The 19,085-nt window shown below is 41.7% G+C and overlaps 1 protein-coding gene across 2 annotated transcripts in view; it reads right to left on the reverse strand.

The window, feature by feature from the left end:
- Window positions 1-19,085, reverse strand: part of ADAM12 (ADAM metallopeptidase domain 12) — a 329,385-nt gene that overhangs the window by 231,602 nt on the left and 78,698 nt on the right. For both annotated transcript variants that reach the window (XM_038579090.1, XM_038579089.1), the window contains exon 3: window positions 11,262-11,335. In XM_038579090.1, coding sequence (XP_038435018.1) covers window positions 11,262-11,335 — 74 coding nt within the window. The remainder of the gene's footprint in view (window positions 1-11,261; window positions 11,336-19,085) is intronic.

The following is a 19,085-nucleotide window of genomic DNA, read 5'->3' on the forward strand; positions in this document are numbered from 1 at the left end:
TCCCATGCTTGCTTTATTGTGTTGGCCAGGAGTTTCTCCTGAGCACACACATCTCCCCCGGATATATAATCTCACATATTTAAATCTCTCACCAGAACAGAATTCTTAGGTCTCCAGGGAGCAGAGCTCCGAGCCACACAGAAGGAGATACTCGTTCAGGGTTTCCTGGTTCGCTAAAATACAGCTAAATAAGAAGCCTTGGCTCTCACAGGATTTGTCTAATTGGTCTCGATGCTTAAATATAATATGCTATTCATGATTCCTCATCTATTATCGTTAAGTACAACTTCTCCCAGTATGTCCAGTTCAAGAATTCCTCTGGGACAAGTAAGAATGTATTCTAATTCAGGAAATTACTGCGGCCATAGATCTTAGAGGGGAAATGTGCCCCTTGACAACCATCCAACCCAGTTCCTAAGCTGATAAACCATTGTTATATACATTTTTTTAATTTGGGAAATATCTTGTTCTTAAATTTACTAATTGAAGTACAGCTGACACATATTAAATTCATTTCAAGTGTAAAACACAGTGATTCAACAATTAACACATTATGAAATGCTCACCACAATAAGTATGTTACAATATTATCATCTATATTCCTTATGTATTTTTCATCCCCATGACTTATTTAGTTTACAACTGGAAGTCTGTATGTCTTTATCCCCTTCATTCATTTCAGATTATAGATGAGAGAAATGAAGACTAGAGAGGTTAATTAATTTGCTAAAAGTCACAAAGCTTACAAATTCCAGAAATTTTGTGTTTCCTTCTTTTTGATTCAATGCTTCGCCCCTATACCACACTAAACCTCTTTGCACCTGGTGGAAAAAAAAGGAGACCAATGACAGGCATACATCGTACTTCCCTAAATGGTCACTTTCATGACTCTATCAATATGAATCAGAATTGCTGCTCTGAAAATAAAATAAAATGCAGACGCACTTAGTTCATCAGTGGTAGGGATAGTCTATACATCTGAAGGAAGTCTGTTAATCTATGTGTCTTTTTTAGCAAATTTGAATTATTTTCTGGCATATGATAGAGCATAAATCAATTGGTTAACAGACTAGTAATCTATGGCTTCATCAATGATTACATTTAGGTTCCACATGCAAAAGTTACTTTGGAAAAAACATCAGTTTTGAATAAGCAGCTTTCGAAACAAAAAGAGATTTGTGTAAAGTCTATGCAGGTTATTTATGGTCTGATGTAAAAATACAGACTTTTGAATGAAGAAGTATTTATAGAGCATAAGAAGTAATGTAATCAAGTCAGAAGCATGACTCTATTTGGAACGATAATAAATTTGATCCAAAACTTAAGTGTATTTTAAACATATATATTGAATTTTAGGTATAGTACTTTTAGGAAGTTTTTAAGATTATTTTTTCATATATATATGAATTTTTTATATAGAAAGTTTTTAACATTATTTTTCATATATATATGAATTTTTTATATATGTATTTTTTCACTTAACCTCCTAATATTCTATATATTTTATGAAAATGAATATACAACACCACCAGGACTTTACTAAAAATGTTAGTAATTCTTTACTTTGTGAAAACCACATGTAAAAACTATTCCACAACTCCCAAGGGAACTTCTGTGGCATTGAGATTTGTCGCCTGGGTATTGCTTGGTCACTAACAGCATAAAGGGAATCTCCATTGGAGACTGTCGGAGTTTTAAAGAAAAACAAGAAACTGATCAACAAAACCCTCCTGGCCAGTTAAGACCAAAGAGGTAGCCTTAGAAGTGCCATGAAAATAACTCTATGCATAAATAAATTATCTCCCATAATAAATCTCCTGCTGTGGGGATTGTTCTTATATCATCATTTATCTGCCCACATGTTTTTCATAAGGAAGAAAATCTTCAAAAAATAAATTCTGTTCTCCACTTATGTTAAGCCCACTTCAACCCACAGTGAAATCTACCAGCACACTGAAAGAAGTGACTATTTAACATTTTTAGATAAATCCCCTTCTTCTATTTTTCTCAGGTGTACTTGTGTGAGTGTCGCTAGCCTCTGCATCTTTTCAGGCTGTGGGCCTTTGAAGAATTTACTGCCACTTTCCTTTTGTCTAAGTCAGCTTGTCAGTGAAACAGTTGCCTTAATTTGCCATTGGCATTGGCACGGAGACAGCCCCTGAGGGACAGGTGATGTCTGGACTCCACTTCAGAGCCATGGTTTTCATGCCAGCAAGTCTGGGATCTGTCCCTGCTTTCCTATTCTGACCCCTGAGTATCTGCTTTCAAACAGGATGCAGGGACACGTTTGCTTTAAAAAGAACAAGAAAATGAGGGTCTCTATAGAGAAGTTTCAGAGTCAGGCCTATGTCCTGTACTCTAGCAGCTGCCTAGGGACAGGTTCTGGCATAACCTCTGCATCCCCATGGAAACTGTCATAAATGTGGGTGCTCAACAGGGGACTCTGCAGTCCAAAGTGTGGGTGCTAAATATGAGGAATACAGTAGCTACCCAGAGGCAAAGGCAGAGCAATGATTAGAGGTGTTTCCTCCTTTTTCACAAACGTGAGGGTAACCAACAGTTAATGAGGGAAAGCTCTCTTTAGAAGAATTCCGGCTAACCAATGAAGAAGGAATGATAGAATTAGAACATCATCCCTTTGCAAGTCCTAAAGAAAGAACTGATCTAAACATTCATTTTTAATGGCCACAGACCCTGGCTCACATGGGGCTTCATGATAGAAGCCTCAGGATGATCCGTGAATCATCCTGCAATGAATCCAACATCACAAAACTCCTGATGTGATGCAAGAGGACACAGCATCACCTGTGATGTGGTCCTACCAAAAAACGAAAACCTGCATCTGTTCAAGGCTGTAGATCTAACTACTGGTTAACAGAAAACCCCGGGGGCCAGAGGAAGGGGCTAGAGGACACCATGGGGATAACATGAAACATATGAAAAGTTCTACTCGGCAGCAACTTGATTTCATCCACAAGGATCGCAAGATTGCAAAGTCAAGAATTAAGAAGAGGGATCATTTAAAGACTTAACACAGCAAACCAATGTAATGTAGGGGCTGTGTTTATACCCTCATTCAACAATCTAACTGCCAAAAAAGTGTTCCAAGCTTTCTGGAGAGTTAGTCTTACATCTTACCTGATCAATGAAAAGTCATGATGTCTTGCAAACAGAAACACTATGTCCTTTCTGTCGAGAATGAGAAAACTGGAAAAAGGCAAGGGACCTGCCATATATACACCAGCTTGCATGGCATCCATATATCACCATGCCGGCCACACCACAGGGAAGGGTCAGGTAGCTGACAGCCACAATGACAACACCTGCTTGCCCTCCAGGCAGTGGAGACCATATGCCTGCACACAGCCATTTAGGATGCAGTGTTCTGGGGAGGAGTCCTAAGGATGCGCGGGATTTTCATCAGAAAATCATAAACCCAAGGCACAGAAGTGAAGGATTGGAAGTGACGTAATTAGACTTGGAAATCCACTTCAGTATCAAAGACCTTGTCAAACCCTTCAAACTTTAAAGAAGTCCATTCAAGGACACCATACTCTCAAGCTAGAAGGCAAAGGGGCACCATTTTTGGAAAGGTTGATCTTAACCAGTTAAGACACTTTAAAGTTAAGTCAAGTTGGAGAACAAAAAACTCTAAAAATGGTATTCTGACCTTTTCCAATGTCTGTACAACTTCAAAGACTGAAATAAGGAGGGAAGCTCAAGGGAATTCAGTTCTTATTCAGAAAACGAAATTTAGCCCAATTAGAAAGAACTTAAATGTTAAGAGACTTAAACTGAATTCAGAAGGGGTTTGATCTAGTTAGAAGATGGTGGAAGTCCATCAATTGTATGAGTCTATAGTCATGCTCAGAGAATTTCCTACTGTCCTTTCCCCACTTCATCAAAGTGCAGAGGTGAGCCCTCTGGTACAGCCCAATGCCCTAAAGTAGGGGATGGAGCTGATCATGCTGCAGGAATGGACAACTGGAAAAGGCGCGGTCACCTCCTGTAGGAAAGACCATTCCCATGAGCAATGCATCAGCTAAGACAGAAACCCCAAACTAGAAGGATCTGGTGGGCTGGCATTTCTCTGCAAGTCCCAACACTATCCAGCACAACTTTCTGCCATAATAGAAATGTTTGTATCGCCATACGTGGCAATAAGCATGTGAACTACGGCTAATGTAATGACTTAACTAAAGTTTTAATTTTATTTAATGTAAATAGCTTCGTGTGTCCAGTTATGAATACAACTTCTTGTGGAATGTCTCAAAAATACAGTCCTTAGGCCCTATAACTGGGGATTCTGGTTCAATAGAGAGACATGGGGCTAGGCATCTGCCTTTAGAAGAAGCTCCCCACGTGATCCTGGTGCTGAGTGGTCCTGAAATAATGCCCCAAACTTGAAGGAGGATAGGGGGTCTCTGTATGCACTCCCGGCAGAGGGAGCACCCAATACATGGAGACAGACCACAGGAAGAATGTGAGATGGGGCCTAGAGCAAGCCTGGAGGCCACACGCTCAGCCCACTGTGTTTCTACCCAGATACCACATGGAACACTGACGTTACCTTGGGTTGTGACAGCTATCTAGACATTTTCTGGGTCATGGCCAGGGCCTCACGATGTCCCAGCCACTGCTAAATTTAGGTCAGCCACAAACACCCATGGCACTCAAAGAAATGTCATGTCCAGTTCCACATGATACCCTTCCACAGATCACCTCCCAAGTGGGTTCTGTTAGACCCCAAAGTCGACCCTCCTGCAAAGTTCTGGGGACCATGCCCACTATGATCCAGGTCTTGGTGTTCGTAACCATTACTCAAAGAACAAGTTCTTGGTCCTTTGCTAGAGTTCTCTATTCTGATCAGGGGTCATCAATGAAAAAAAAAAAAAAGGTTATCAATGTTTTAGCATTTCATATATAAGAATTATCCCTTCCATTATTTGACACATTCAACTGCTCATCAATTTCTGACCATCCCCCCTCCCCCCATCTATTCCTTTCTGTGGATTCTCTGTTGCTGAGGCCATTACCAGCTCCTCCCTGAGCACCACCGATATAAATAGCCTCTTATCCCACCCACTCTTCACCTCCCCCAATCTTGTCTTCACATGCATTCAGAATGCTATTCTAGAAACTGAATTCTATCACACCATGGTCCTGCTTACAGGCCTTGCTCCCACGGGGTACCATTGTCCCTGTGAGAAAATACTCAGGTCCTTATCATGGAGCATGATAAAATCCTGCATGGATTTCATCTGCATGGGCTGGCTTCCGCTTCTCTCTCACTGTCTCCTTCTTGCTCAGTAGCACACGGACTTTCTTAGTTTTTGAAACACTTCAAAGCTCCTTTCCCCTCCCCTAAGACTTTTATGCCTGCTCCTCCTTCTCTGGGAAGCCTCTACCCTCTGCTGTCCTTCACCTGGCTCACTCCAGTTGGCATACAGCTCAGATGCTATTTCGTCACATGGCGTCCTTCCCTAGGCCAGCTTGGGCCTCATACTTGTCTTCCTCAGCTCTTAGCCCCACTGACTTTTATTACAGTTTTGTGATGGCCTGTTCACAAGAGGACAAGGTATCTGGTATCAAATAAGTATGTGTGAACAAATGACTAAGTGAATAAATAAATGATTTCATTGATTACTGATTAATTACTAATCATTTGAATCAATAAAGACTTGTGGCTGGTACAAGGGAAGCGCAGAGACAAAACCATGAGAGTAGACAGTTGAGTTTCCTAGATGTGGTTTCGCCCTATTTCAGTCAAAAATTAGAACCACTCGGTGGATTAAAGATGGAGGTTCTAGCAGGGACAGAGGAAGCAGGCTGGGCTTCCTCTGCAAGAGTGGAAATGAAAAAAAAAAAAAGCAATCTATGCACAAAAACTAAAAAATGTTTAATCCCTGAGGACGTCAATATTGTGAAATTAAGACTGTTACAGCAACAGAAACCCACGCTAATCCTTTCCAGCTCTTGTCAGAACTGGGCTCTTGGGCCATCGTCAAGACTCATGGGCAAAGATTAGGAATAATCTGATCTCCACTAATTCTGGAAGTTTGAAACAGGATACAGTTTCAGTGAAGCCAAGGTGAAACAACAAATATTGCTGGGTCCACAGGAATAGGTCAAGTGAGTTGTTCAAACCTGATCGTCAAAACAACACGAGCTCCAGTCTCCCAGCACAGACTATATGCAGACTTTTACTCCCTCTTACAGATGAGAAAACAGGGAATGTAAGCAGCTTGTTGTTGGAAGCAAAGCTGGGTTTCAAAGCCTGGGTTCTTGACTCCAAACCCTCTGTATTTTCCAGAAGCTTTCTCTTTGAATAACTATTTGTTCTTATATCACCCACGGCAGACTTTCAACCTCCTGGTAACTCACTTCTGTCTTGGGAAGGCTGCCCATGTTCCATCTTTCACTCAAATGGTAAGTGCTCATTGAGTGCCTGCTACTAGCCAGACCCCGTGCGAGTGGGTGGAGGGACAGTGAGGCCCTGGCCCTGGCCTTAAGGACATCTCTGGTTGGTAGGAGATGGAAGGTGGGAATGAGAACTGGGGCGAGCTGCTCTCCAAGACTGAGTGGAGCAACATAGGGGACAGTTCTGGATATGGCCTGAGGGTGTCACCGCACAGTAGGATGACAGCCGCTCCAGTTTAGGGCCATGGGCACCCATCCACGCACCCCGGTGGCAGTCACCTTAGAGAGCCACACTGCCTCAGGTGTTCATGTTGAGTTTGTGGGTCTCATTCATGAGAACGATGAGTAAATTTCCTTCTGAACTTACAACATTTATTTTCTGTTAACCCAAGCATAGGACTTTACGTTTATCCCCATTAAATCTCATCTTGTTAGTTTTGGCCCATTGATCCACACTGCTGAAATCTCTATAATCTAGATTCCGCGATGGAGAGCAGTTACCCCCTCCAGCTTTGTGTTGCCAAGAAGTGTGATCGATGCACCTTTTATGTCTTCACAGAGATGGCTCTGGAAATCGTGGGTCAGGACGAGGCCTTGTACACAGCCCTAGGGCCACTGACTGCATCTCAATTCAGCTGTCTAGCACAGTTTGGGTCAACACGAACAGTAGGTTCATAACCTCCGGGTAGTTATTTGGCAAACCACTAACCTATCCAATGCTATCTCTACACCAGCTACATTTCTCCCTCCTACATCATGAGACTCTGAGAGATGTTGTCAAATGAACACCTTCCCAGATATTTACACTCATGCCTGACAAATTTAAAATGTCCTTTCTGCTACTGTTTGAAGGAATATTAATTAGATTTACCCCTTCAGAGAGGCCTGGAATCATTCCAGACAGAATAAAAACCAATGCCAGAGTTCTTCAAGTGCAGAGACCTGGCAAATAGCAATTCAGCGGGCTACGGACCTCCCCCAGCACCTGCCTTCTGTCAGTGATGGGCCAAGGCTTCAAAACAGGAAGCTCAGTAGGTTTGCGAGACGTGGGGAGTGTGATCTACCGCCATCACTTCTAATTACCCTAAACTGGAAAAACGGACGTCTAACCTGGCCAGCCTGTCTAATAAAGCATTTTGATCAAAGATGCAGTTGCATGGAGCACCTGTTTGAGGCATGGTCTGAGAGCCCACGGGGACCCACGAGAGTTATGGAAGTCATAAAGCGGTCCCTGCAGTTCCGCAGGCAGACAGCAACACTGTGAAAAATGCTTCTCCAGGGAAGCTTTGAGTTTCTTTAAACATTCAATTATGGCTATACAAACACAGATTTTAAGTGAACAGCATCTGATCTTTGCACAAATTAGGGATGCTAGGAGGCAAATAAAAGAGATTCCCTGAAACAACTATTTAATGCAAACTCTATCCTTGCTTCATGAGGAATTCGTGTATGTGATGAGTTTTTGAGTAGGGTTAATTACATGACCCTCTTTAAGCATTAACTTTGGATTATGGCTCTTAGGATTTAAGGCTCTGAGGCCACCTTTATTTTGGTTATGATTTCCTAGCAGGTTTTTAATTAAAACAGATTTCTGGATATTTAAAGACCCAGCATCCAATGGGTAGAGCATTTTAGCCCTTTGAAAGTTGCTGGCGGCCCTTCTAAAACTCAACATTTCCTTTTTATGAACAATAAATGCTCCGATATTCTTTTCAACCATTTTTAGTTTTTACAGTTTTTTCCTTTGATGTATAAAGGTTTCCTAATTTTAATAGTAATATTTTCTTTTTGTAAAATAAGAACAAAGTAAATGTCTTGCACAGTCTTACTAGTCAGAGATACACGTACATGTGTATAATTTTAAAATCAAACCTGAATACCATGTAAAATACTAACATGCTGTTTACATTGATTATATCAGAATGGTTTTCACAATGATGAAGACCCCTTTCATTGCCTTTAATTGCTGCATAGAGCTCTAGTTCATGGCTAAGTCATAATTTACTTAATCAGTCTCCTATGGATTTAGGCAAAATATTCTGCAGAGAACATCCTAAACACAGGACTGATTCCCAGCCTGTCAGCATGATGCAGGGCACTGTCAGGTTACCTTTTGATTGGCCAGACCCTCTACTGTGCTAGTTAAATATTCACATTTATCTTGTGTGAACATTTATCTTTGAGTTCTCATAGCTTCATTTGAATTAATTCTTTAATTGGATCTACTGGGCCAAAGGCAATAGGAAATAAAAATTCTACTTTCTACTGGACAATGGATTATATTTTGGCTTGACAGCATCAAGAGCTAGTAGCATACAAGCATTTCACTCTACCTATAGACTTACAGATTTTTGGTATTCATTGTCTCAAGAGTGTAGCCCATATGGAACAGACAAGTGATTTTTTTCCCCCAAAAAATACTATGTTGAAATATTTTGGGGGAATGCAACATTAAAATAGTAATATTGGCATGCTTTAATTATGAAAATGTTGTTTTTAGCAGAACAGGATCCCTACAACTGGTATAAGCAGTATGATTAAAATAAAGCCATAGAATGTCATAGGATCATATCCAACACTGTGTAATTTTTAAAATGTAGGTTGACAGTGAGGTTGGGAAGAGAGAGATAAATCAAGAAAAGATGGTTTTATGTTTTAAACTTTTCTAATTTTGAGATTATTTTGTGAAAGGTCCAGAATTGGAAGTGAACATATTAAGGCACCTTTAAAAATTATATTTTATACAAATTATCCACCATAGAATAGAATAGTCATTGTGTGTTATACTATCTAACTTAACAGACAGTAAACCATTTTCAAAAAGAACCACAAAGTTGAGCCACTTCACAGGCTTAGAGAACCAGAAGGGCACTAAGAGCTGCATTTCTATATGGAAAAGTATGTCATTATAAAGCTCATTGAAGATGCAGGTTATCAAATTGCATACAGACCACAACATCCACTAGGAAGACCAAAAAAAAAAAAAAAAAAAAAAAGCAAAGCCTATTTATAAGGAAAACATGTCTTTGGACAACCACTAAAATATTAATCAAGATTATGTTTGGTAATAGAAATGTTTTCTTTTGGCTCTTTGTTCATTTTTTCCCCCTACAATTTTCAATTTTCTGCACTGAACATGTATTTCTTTTAGAGTAAAAACAAATAGATTAAGGTTTTGATTAAGTTGATTTCTGTTCCTCTACCTGCAATCCAACTACCACCTGCAAGTCTGGAATTGGCACCACTCCCGCTGTTCACTGCATGTCCCAACACTGACGAAAGGAGCAGTTGCCCCAAATCAGTGGCAATCCTAAAACCCCATGGAGAACATGCATCACCACCAGAAACCCTACCCCCTTTTGATCTTTCAGGGAATACCTAGTTTCATCTGCTTAGATATTTTTCAAAACCACACACAAACAGCAATTTACAAAAATCAAAATGTCCCACGGTATTCTTACATAGAAAAAAAAAAAGCACGAACACATCTACTTTGCTGAGACAGACATATCAAAGGCTACATAGAAGTTTCTGTTCAGCCCCCTTGCTCATTTAAGACCTGGGCCAGAACCTCTACTTAAAGAGCATCAAGTCATGAGGAAGGCTAAAAACACATTCTGTATTGCTTACAGATGCTTTTAACCCATTTAATGGTGAGGGGAGTAAACATACAAGATATATGAGGAGGCAGGTTGTAGATCCCAAGGAATAGGCTATGCTATTTTACATATATTCAAGTTAAGTATATTTATTGTTAAATGTATATATTTCTGTGGATCTCTCTGTTTTTTTAAATCACTATTGGCCATGGTGTTAGATATTGAATGTGAGAATTGGCCACGATGATCTGTCTCATTGATCTGACTTGCTTGGGACCCTCCAAGCAAAGCACGGATTCTGTAAATGACCTGACTTGCTCACATGGAGCCACAGAGGCAGATTTTTGTGACATCCGTCTCTGACAGAACTCATTCCAGCGAAGCTCTCCTATCTGCATTATCACTTCAGCAAGAAGTCAGCATTTCACCGATGGGTGAGGAATAGGAACCAGTAGTTCTAGAAGATAGAAACTCCTGTCTCAAATCAAGCAGGATGTGGTAACTTCATTTACACCTTCAAATACAGAATGCTAATTAGAAGCATGCAGATCTTTTCTATAGAAGAGTACGGGGTCCTCGGGGTCTGAGGAACCCAGGGGGCTAGCCAGGGTGTAAAGGATGACAAGGACCAGGCTTGTGTTACTTATGCCTTGAAGCAGACAGTTTTCTACTGGGAAGTCATACAAAATATGTAATAATATCCATCTGCTCCAGGAAGAAAATGTAATACCATTTTTGGAAATTTATATAATTTTGCAAAAAAAGGTCAAATTTTTAAATAAAAAGATAAAATAAATACTTTGTACCACTGGAGACAAGCTCTGAAAGATAAATAAACCCTTGGTATTTCTCAGGGAAAAAAAAGAGGTTCTACTCATTTGAAGCTATTTCTCCTTATATAAGCCAGGAATTGCCAAAAGTCAACTAATTATGGAACACTGTTATTTGAACGAAGATGCTTAAATTCTATCCTTGACAAATCAGGCCCTGAAACACAGAAACATCAGAAGTATGAGAAAAACCTGCTGATTTACAAAGTTCTTTTTCAGAGTGATAAAATTCTTCATTTTTCCACTTCTTTTTTTTTCCCAAGTTAATTCCAGCCTCAGATCCAAATTGGGATTATGAATCCATGCATTTCGTTCTGTTTCTCTAAATGTCAATGTAAATTCCATGGCACTTTGAGCCCACAGCTCCTAACTTTCTCCTGTGGCGCAGGACACAAGAATTAATGTGACTTACTCATTTCTTTCCAGATTTATGATCAGTTCCTTGCTTTCCAGTTGAATTCGAAAATTTAACACTTCTGGATGATTCTGAAAGATAAATAAGAGAAATCAGCTGAAACATATTTCATCTCGACTTGCCAACCTTCAAATGTTCTGAAGGCATATTCAATGGAGGGAGAGAAAAATATTTTTTTTTCCTTGGGACCACTCTGAGATCCCAAGTGGAGGAGATCAGGTCACCCACGACCCAACTCTGGAGTACGTGCCCCCTTCCAGGACGGTGTGGATGTGACCTGCACCCCCTTCCTCTGGCCACATACCCTTGAGATCCTTCTTGACTACCCCCACTGCCCATAATGAACTCCTTCCTCAGTTTCCCTGTCTCTATGTAGGGCACCTTCATTTCCTTCAACTGCTCATGTCAGAAATGTGAAGTCCTGCCTGAAACTTTATCCCTCTCCAGCTCCTCTTAACCCGTGGAAAGGCCCTGCAGTGCTGTCCTCCAAAATCCAAGTCCCATTACATCTTTCATGCCTCTGCCTCTCTCCAGTTCAAAGTATGGTCCCCTCTCGTTGGGATTACCAACCTGGGTCCCCTCCATAGACCTTTGGTTTCCTCCCATTTGCTCTCCAACAGCTGCAGAAGCTCATCTTTAAAAACACTCAACTCCGCTTATAAGGAGCCTGCACTGGTGTCCGGTGATAAGCTGCCAACCTTTCAAAGTGGCTGGCACTGCCCGTGTGGCTCTCCTCCTCACTCACGCTGGCCTTGCCAGCTCTTCAAACACACCGAGCTCCTCTGTAGTGCTGATCTTCGCACATGCTGTTCCCTCTGCCCAGAAGGCTCCCCCCGCCCCCCAGCTCCTCCACTTAGTACCAGCTTTGGTGTCAGTCAGTCAGGGAGACCTGATCCTACTCCTCCATCTCAGTGCATGCCCATCTTCCCAGGCATGCTTCCCTGCTGTCTCCTGTCCCTTCATTCCTTGGGTAAGAAAGAACTTCCTTCCCACTTGTAATAACTCAGTATGTTGATTTGTGCATCCACTTGCTTACTGTCCACAAAGGCGCCAAATAATAGAAGTTCGACTAATATCTGGTAAATGAAAGAATTAATACATAGGGCATATGTCTTGACCAACCTCTTCTCCTTGCAAGCCACACTCTCCTTCTCCTCTGTGCTCCAGGGAACCACACTCTGTTCTGCCCTAGAAATCCCAGGGAGTTTCTTGTGCTGCTCTGCGAATGTGCCTGCATGACAGTGTCCCTTAACCCAAACCCTTACTCTCCATCCCCTCCCCACTAACCCAGGGTGGTTGCTTGGGCCACACTCCTACCTTTGAGCCCCATCATTCAGAGTCCTTACCAGGTCATAATCTATTTGGCAACACACAGGTATCCTATGAAGCCCCTACCTACCCCCTTTCCTGTTGTGCACCCCTAGTGCACTGTCACTTGGACCTGTCCCCCACTTTATCCAGGCCAGCATGTCCCAAATGGGGCTTTACATATCCAGGAGGCATTTCACGCTTGGGGACTTTATAATTTTCAACGTTGGTTTTTAAAAATGAATGCTGCATTTTCATTCTGATGACCTGTGATGATAGGTCCCCTGGCTCAGCTCTGACCCAGGGCCCACGTGGGAGCCTGGCAGTGCCCCCCTGACTGTCCAGTGACGTATGAAGGGCAAAGGAGGGGTTAACTCCCAAATGATGTGGTCAACCGGATGCCATCAAAGCCCAGGGCAGAAATTAAGGTTCCTGAATGGCTTAAGAGGAGCAAAGTGGAGGAGAGCTGGGTCATCGCATGGAAATAGCATCAGAAATCCAAGGGTGCCTGTCTCCCGGCGGCTCAGCCCCCCTGAAATGTCATCACTGCATCAGATCAGTGCACCAACTTCAGTTGTGGTTTTGCCTGCCTTTGTAAGTTCTTTCGGTTTTATGCTTGTGTAATGAAAGTATGAAGTTGATATGTCGTGTTCTAATATTCCAGTTTTAAAAGGCACTATCGTAACTCTAGAGTTCAAGAGACTTTTCTTAACAACATAGCATTTCATTGATACTGTGGATTAACCCCATGTTACTATAAGAGAAAATGGACTGAAGTTTCCAACATTAGTTAAAATGAGACAAAATTTAAACAAAAACCAGAGAAAGTTACATCAGTTTTGGGAAAAGGTTAAAATGTGTGTGCACTGTGCCGTGTGACTGGGACAGCGTTATAAAAGGTGAAACATTAGTTTATTTTAAGGGCTGCCCTTTGCACATCTGGATAGTTTTCTATGTCAAGTACAGTCATTAGCCACATATGTATTTACATTTAAATTAATTGAAATAAAATTAAAAAATCAGTTTATCAGCCTCACGGGACACATTTCAGACTCAATAGCAAGATGTGCTAGTTGCTGCCACTGCTGGACAGGGCAGAGCGACAATGTTCCTACCTTCGCAGAAAGCTGACATTTCTATCTTCATTGAGCATCTCTGAGTCAGGAATAAAGACCTAAAATTTGCATCATCTAACTGCTGCCTGAGTAATAGACTATTTTCAATATTGATGCCTACAGGGGATATGATTAGGTGTAAACCCAAGTGTTTTGTTTTTTTTAAGTGCACATTAAGAAAGCTCTTCTCAATTTTAATTGATGAGTGATATTTTTTAAGGAGTTACTTAAGGTTCACAGTTAAACTGGTAAATTCCCATATAAATGAACTGCTTATCTATATTTTCTGGGTTTAAACAGATCTTGTTTTGTATAGGCTCATTCTAGCAAAAGACAACACAAACATCTAGCAAAAACCATACATCTTCATTGCTGTATTTTGACCCTATCTGGTGTTTATAAGAATTTTATAGATTTCTTACTGTTTGCTGAACTTTTAAAATTAATATTACTATTCTCATCCTATGCAACATTAAACACACTTTACTTCTTTAAGTTTTAATATAATGTGTAAAAATGCTTGTAAGTCCTGTTTGCTTCTGAGTCTGTCACAGGGAATTTTGCCTAAATTTGCCTGTATTTTCTGACACTGAGATTTAATTACAAATATGCATAGATGTTCTTCTCCAGGGTTTGCAGTTTGCACTTACTAATTTTTTAAAAAGATTTTATTTATTTACTCATGAGAGACACAGAAGGAGAGAGAGAGAGAGAGAGAGAGAGAAAGAGAGAGAGGGGCAGAGACGCAGGCAGAGGGAGAAGCAGGCTCCATGCAGGGAGCCCAACGCAGGACTCGATCCCGGGACTCCAGGATCACACCCTGAGCCGAAGGCAAACATTCAGCCACTGAGCCACCCAGGCGTCCCTGTACTTATTAATTATATCTTAGAAAAATGCGATTATTAATTAAGTTTGCAATAAAATAGTAGAACAAAAATGTCTCAATATTTTGTCAAGATGTGTCCAGTGTTTATAAACGTAGGTATATTTGAATGTATTTTATATATGTGTAAATAACTTACTTTAATTACAAATTGTCTTAGCTTAAGCTATTGATACATGTATCACATTTTAAAGATGAATCCTGAGAATTATATTTGTGAATAAAGATAAAATATTTGCAGCACCCCTTGCCCCTTTCCCCCCAAATTTAGTTACTTTAAACATTAACATTTGTACTAATTCTGCATGAAGTCCCTACAGGAGCTGTTATAACATTCTAATGTCAACATCTTTCAAATTAATACATTTTTCCCTAGAGAGGCAAAAAGGGCTTTATCTGTATATTTTAGTTGAGATTTAATGGTACAAGAGAAATCAATGGGGAAAAAGAACAGAGAGCTATTTTCATTCAAAACCACTAATTGCATTAGATTGCTTAGTTTAAAAGCATGTATTCATTCCATTTTCTTTTGATTTTCATACATTGGAGATAATGAACTAGTGCTGGTTAAATATAGCATTCCTTTTCTTAAAAAATGATATATTGATTACCTTAATGGAACTGCATCTTTTATTGAATGCTTAAAGAACTGCATTTGCTGAGTGAATTAATTCAATGCTAATCAATAGGCCAGTAATGTTTTGGCATAAATATAATTCCACTTTTTTAACTGAGAAAAGTATATCCAAAAAAAAGAGTATATAACATGTATTACTACAATTTTATTTTTGATTTTCTAAAAGATTTATTATTTTAGAGGGCGAGGGGCAGAGGGGGAGAGAGGGAAAGAATATCAAGCGGATTCCCTACTGAACATGGAGCCCCACGTGGGGCTTAATCTCAAGGCCCTGAGATCATGACCTGAGCTGAAATTAAAAGCTGGATGCTTAGGTGACTGAGCCACCCAGGTGCCCCGCTACAATAATTATTAGGATACCTACCACTTAGCTGAAGTCAAGATATTAGCAGAATCTCAGAAGCCCCCTATATTCGTTTCCCAAGGTTGCCATAACAAAATATCACACACTGGGTACTTAACCAACAGAGATTTATTTTTACACAATTCAGGAAGCTAGAAATCCAAGACCAAGTTGTCAACAGGGTTGGTTTCTTCAGAGGTCCCTCTTCTTGTAAATTCCTTATGGAAACTGTGTGGGCAGGCTCCCCCAGATGGCACACCCGGGCAGTTCTGCAAAATAAGGCTCCAGGCAGGACCCCATGCCCATCTCTCGGACTTCAGTTGCCTTGCACTTCATCTGGGGTCAACCCCTGTGCACCTGTCCAGCACAATCTACTTAACTGGAAGCGTGAACAGATGTTTAAAAGCGATTTATTGATTAGCCATAGTTTCTTCCACAGCTGTGTCACCTACTTTAATCTGTGTAATTGGGAGCTCCCCCAAACTTGACTTTAAATTACTTCACCCGTGGTGGCTACAAAATACTTCCAGTCAATAAATGTAACTTTTCATGGATACAGGGATGTCTCCGACTGCTTTTTTTCCCAATGGGCGGAATGATATGCAGCAGCATCTCCTTGGTGTTTCCATGCCCTTAAAAAACAGCCAATTTTCAGCAACGTAGAAAAAAAATCTAAACCAGATCATGAAATTGAAATAAGGTGGCAATGAGCCACCAGAAGGAAGGGAATAAGTGAAAGAAAATATGATGTAGGGTCAATGGCCGAGTCCATTCCCATCCTGGCTTCCAGATTATCCTTTTAAAGCTGATGATCAGTTCTGACCCAAACTCACTCATCTTAACTGTTGATACTGGAAGCTTGGAGGGATCTAATTTTTTAAGCAGAACAACAATATTAAAATAGTGCATGTGAGGGACTCTGAAATAACTAGATCCCTCTCCAGCGCTAAATAAAAGCTTCAGACTACAGCCCTGGCATTCATGGGGCACAAGGGAGTCATTTATTGCTATGAATATTTAGAGGCAATCTTGATTACCACTTTAATATTAGTGGGCTGGTTCCACAGTTGGGAAGATATGCACGCGGTGGAATTGAGAGAGGGCAAGATTGAATTAACTGCAGACTAGCACGGGAAGGAGTGAGGGCATTGCAGTGCCATAATGGGGTGTCCCTGGCTTGGGGCCTTTTACTTATTATATAAATGATAATAATGTTTATTCATGAGTCATCAATAATTTTTTTCTGTTGGAAACCGACCTTTGCAACACCTTCTTAAAATGTGCAGAATGGTGCGTATTCATCTCAGGTTAAAAACTGCTTTTGAAATATACATAACGTCATTTTTAAGGCTTCTGTGGGTTAAAATGTTGGACTCTTTTTAGCACAGACTCTCCTTAATGTATTTGTGTGACATGGCGGGTTTATAGAGTTGCAGCCTACTTCTCCCCTTCCCACGACAAAAAAGGCACAACCTCGCCACCCCTGGCATGCGTGATGCTCATCGCTCAGGCTCTTTATCCTGTGGCTGCTGGAGTGATCACTAATGCTTAAATTTGCAGCAAACATTTTTGATTTTCATTTTAGATTACCGCAGCCATAGCCAAAACATCTTAAGTGCCTTATTTATTCATTGAAATGTTGCCAGTTCCCTGCTGTGCATCTGTATGCAATGGGCCCGCAGTCCCCGGGACACTGTGTTCTGGCCGAGGACAGTGGCTGATTCCAAAGCAGACACAGTCGTCTGTTCCCTCCTGGAAGCTCCCTGTCGGGTGGTAAGAGGACAGTGACAACATGACTTATCGGAAAGCAATCTGGGAAACATGACAATGTAGGTCTAAAATTCATGTTTTATTTTATGGCCCCTCCATCCATTCCAGAGAGCAAGTTGGGGGAAAGAAAATCGATGTTGGCTCTCCAGCAGAGCTAGCCCAGCCACCATGCTCTCTCTTAAAACCCTTCAATGGTGGCCCATTGTACTTATAATAAAACCATGGGGCAGCCCGGGTGGCTCAGTGGTTTAGCACCACCTTCGGCCCAGGGCCTGATCCTGGGGAACCGGGACCGAGTCCCATGTTGGGCTCCTTGCATGGGGTCTGCTTCTCCCTCTGTCTGTGTCTCTGCCTCTCTCTCTCTCTGTCTCTCATAAATAAATAAATAAATAAATAAATAAATAAATAAATAAATAAATAAATAAATAAATAAATAAAAATAAAATAAAATAAAATAAAACAAAATAAATCTATATAACAACAACAACAACAACATGGCCTTCCTACCACGAAGGTTCTGGCCTCGGCTCATCAGGCTTCTGGTGCACCAGGCTCCAGGCAGCTTCCAGGCCTCTCCACCTGCTCACCCTCTGCACAGAGGTCCTCCCTGGCTCCACCTGCAGGGCTCGGGAGGGAGGACGTCACTGCCTCCGAGAAGCCCCCACCATCTAAGGGGGGGCTCTGCTCTTGCCCACTCAGGTCCTGACCTTCCTAACAGATTTCCCCATTTGTGATCATTTATTGTGCATCTATTTCTCTTGTTGACTGTATATCTTCTCATAAAGCAGAAACTTTGCAGGGGGAGGGAGTTCTTTGGCCTAGTTCCACATTCTATCATGTACCATCTGGAAACATCTGTGGGAAGGTGGAAGCAGGTACAGAGGCTGTCAGAGATGGTGGAAGGAAGGGGGTCCAAGGGGTGGCAAAGAAACCCCAAAGCCATAAACGTCGGCTCAGAAGGTATGGGGGACACCCAGACTCTCCTCCCCAGTTGGAACTGTCCCCAAGCAGAAGTCTCCAGTCTGTTCCTCTGACCCCGATGGGCTGCCTTCTTCGCCCCTGGAGACTCATGTCCTTGTGGACCCAAGTAGCCACACACAGGATCCCTTTTCACTGAATGAGGACCTGGGCCTTTGGCTGTGACTTGCTTTCTGTTCCTCTAAGGAGGGTGGGTAGGGCTTGCTGGAAGCTCGATTCTTTACATTTATACTTGAGACTGATTAACAATTTCCAGTGACTCTCCATTCCTGGCCTGGCTCCCAGCACCTGCTCAGTCCTGGTCGGTCTCCTTGGACCTTAGTGATAAAGTATCCGAAACAGGGCACAGGGGTACGGGGCGGGGGGCAGGGGGAGGAGGGCTTGTGATAAAGTGTCCATCAGTGTGAAATACAAGGCAGATGGGTGGGGGGTGGGGGCAGTAGGGAGAATCAGGAATCCGAGCTATGTCAAGATGAGGATGGGTGCTGAGGGAAGTCCGGCTAGGAGGGATTTCGGGAAGACTTGTTTTGCTGTAATAAGTTATTCATTGTCCCAGGCTTGGGGACCATACCCTGGACACACGGTGACATGGTGGCCTGGGAGCAGGACTGTGTGGTGACATGGTAACTCTGAGGACAAGGCACTGTGGTACCATGGTGGTGAGATCACGTTGCTGAAATTTGCCTCTGACCAGGGCTGAGCTGACCCCAGACCCCACGTCCTCAGATCTCTGCTGTCCCCTATCCTCCTCTGGCTTCAGGCACGTCTGCTGAAGGAAGGAGATACC

Source organism: Canis lupus, chromosome 28 (assembly GCF_011100685.1).
Source record: "Canis lupus familiaris isolate Mischka breed German Shepherd chromosome 28, alternate assembly UU_Cfam_GSD_1.0, whole genome shotgun sequence".
Taxonomy (NCBI): domain Eukaryota; kingdom Metazoa; phylum Chordata; class Mammalia; order Carnivora; family Canidae; genus Canis; species Canis lupus.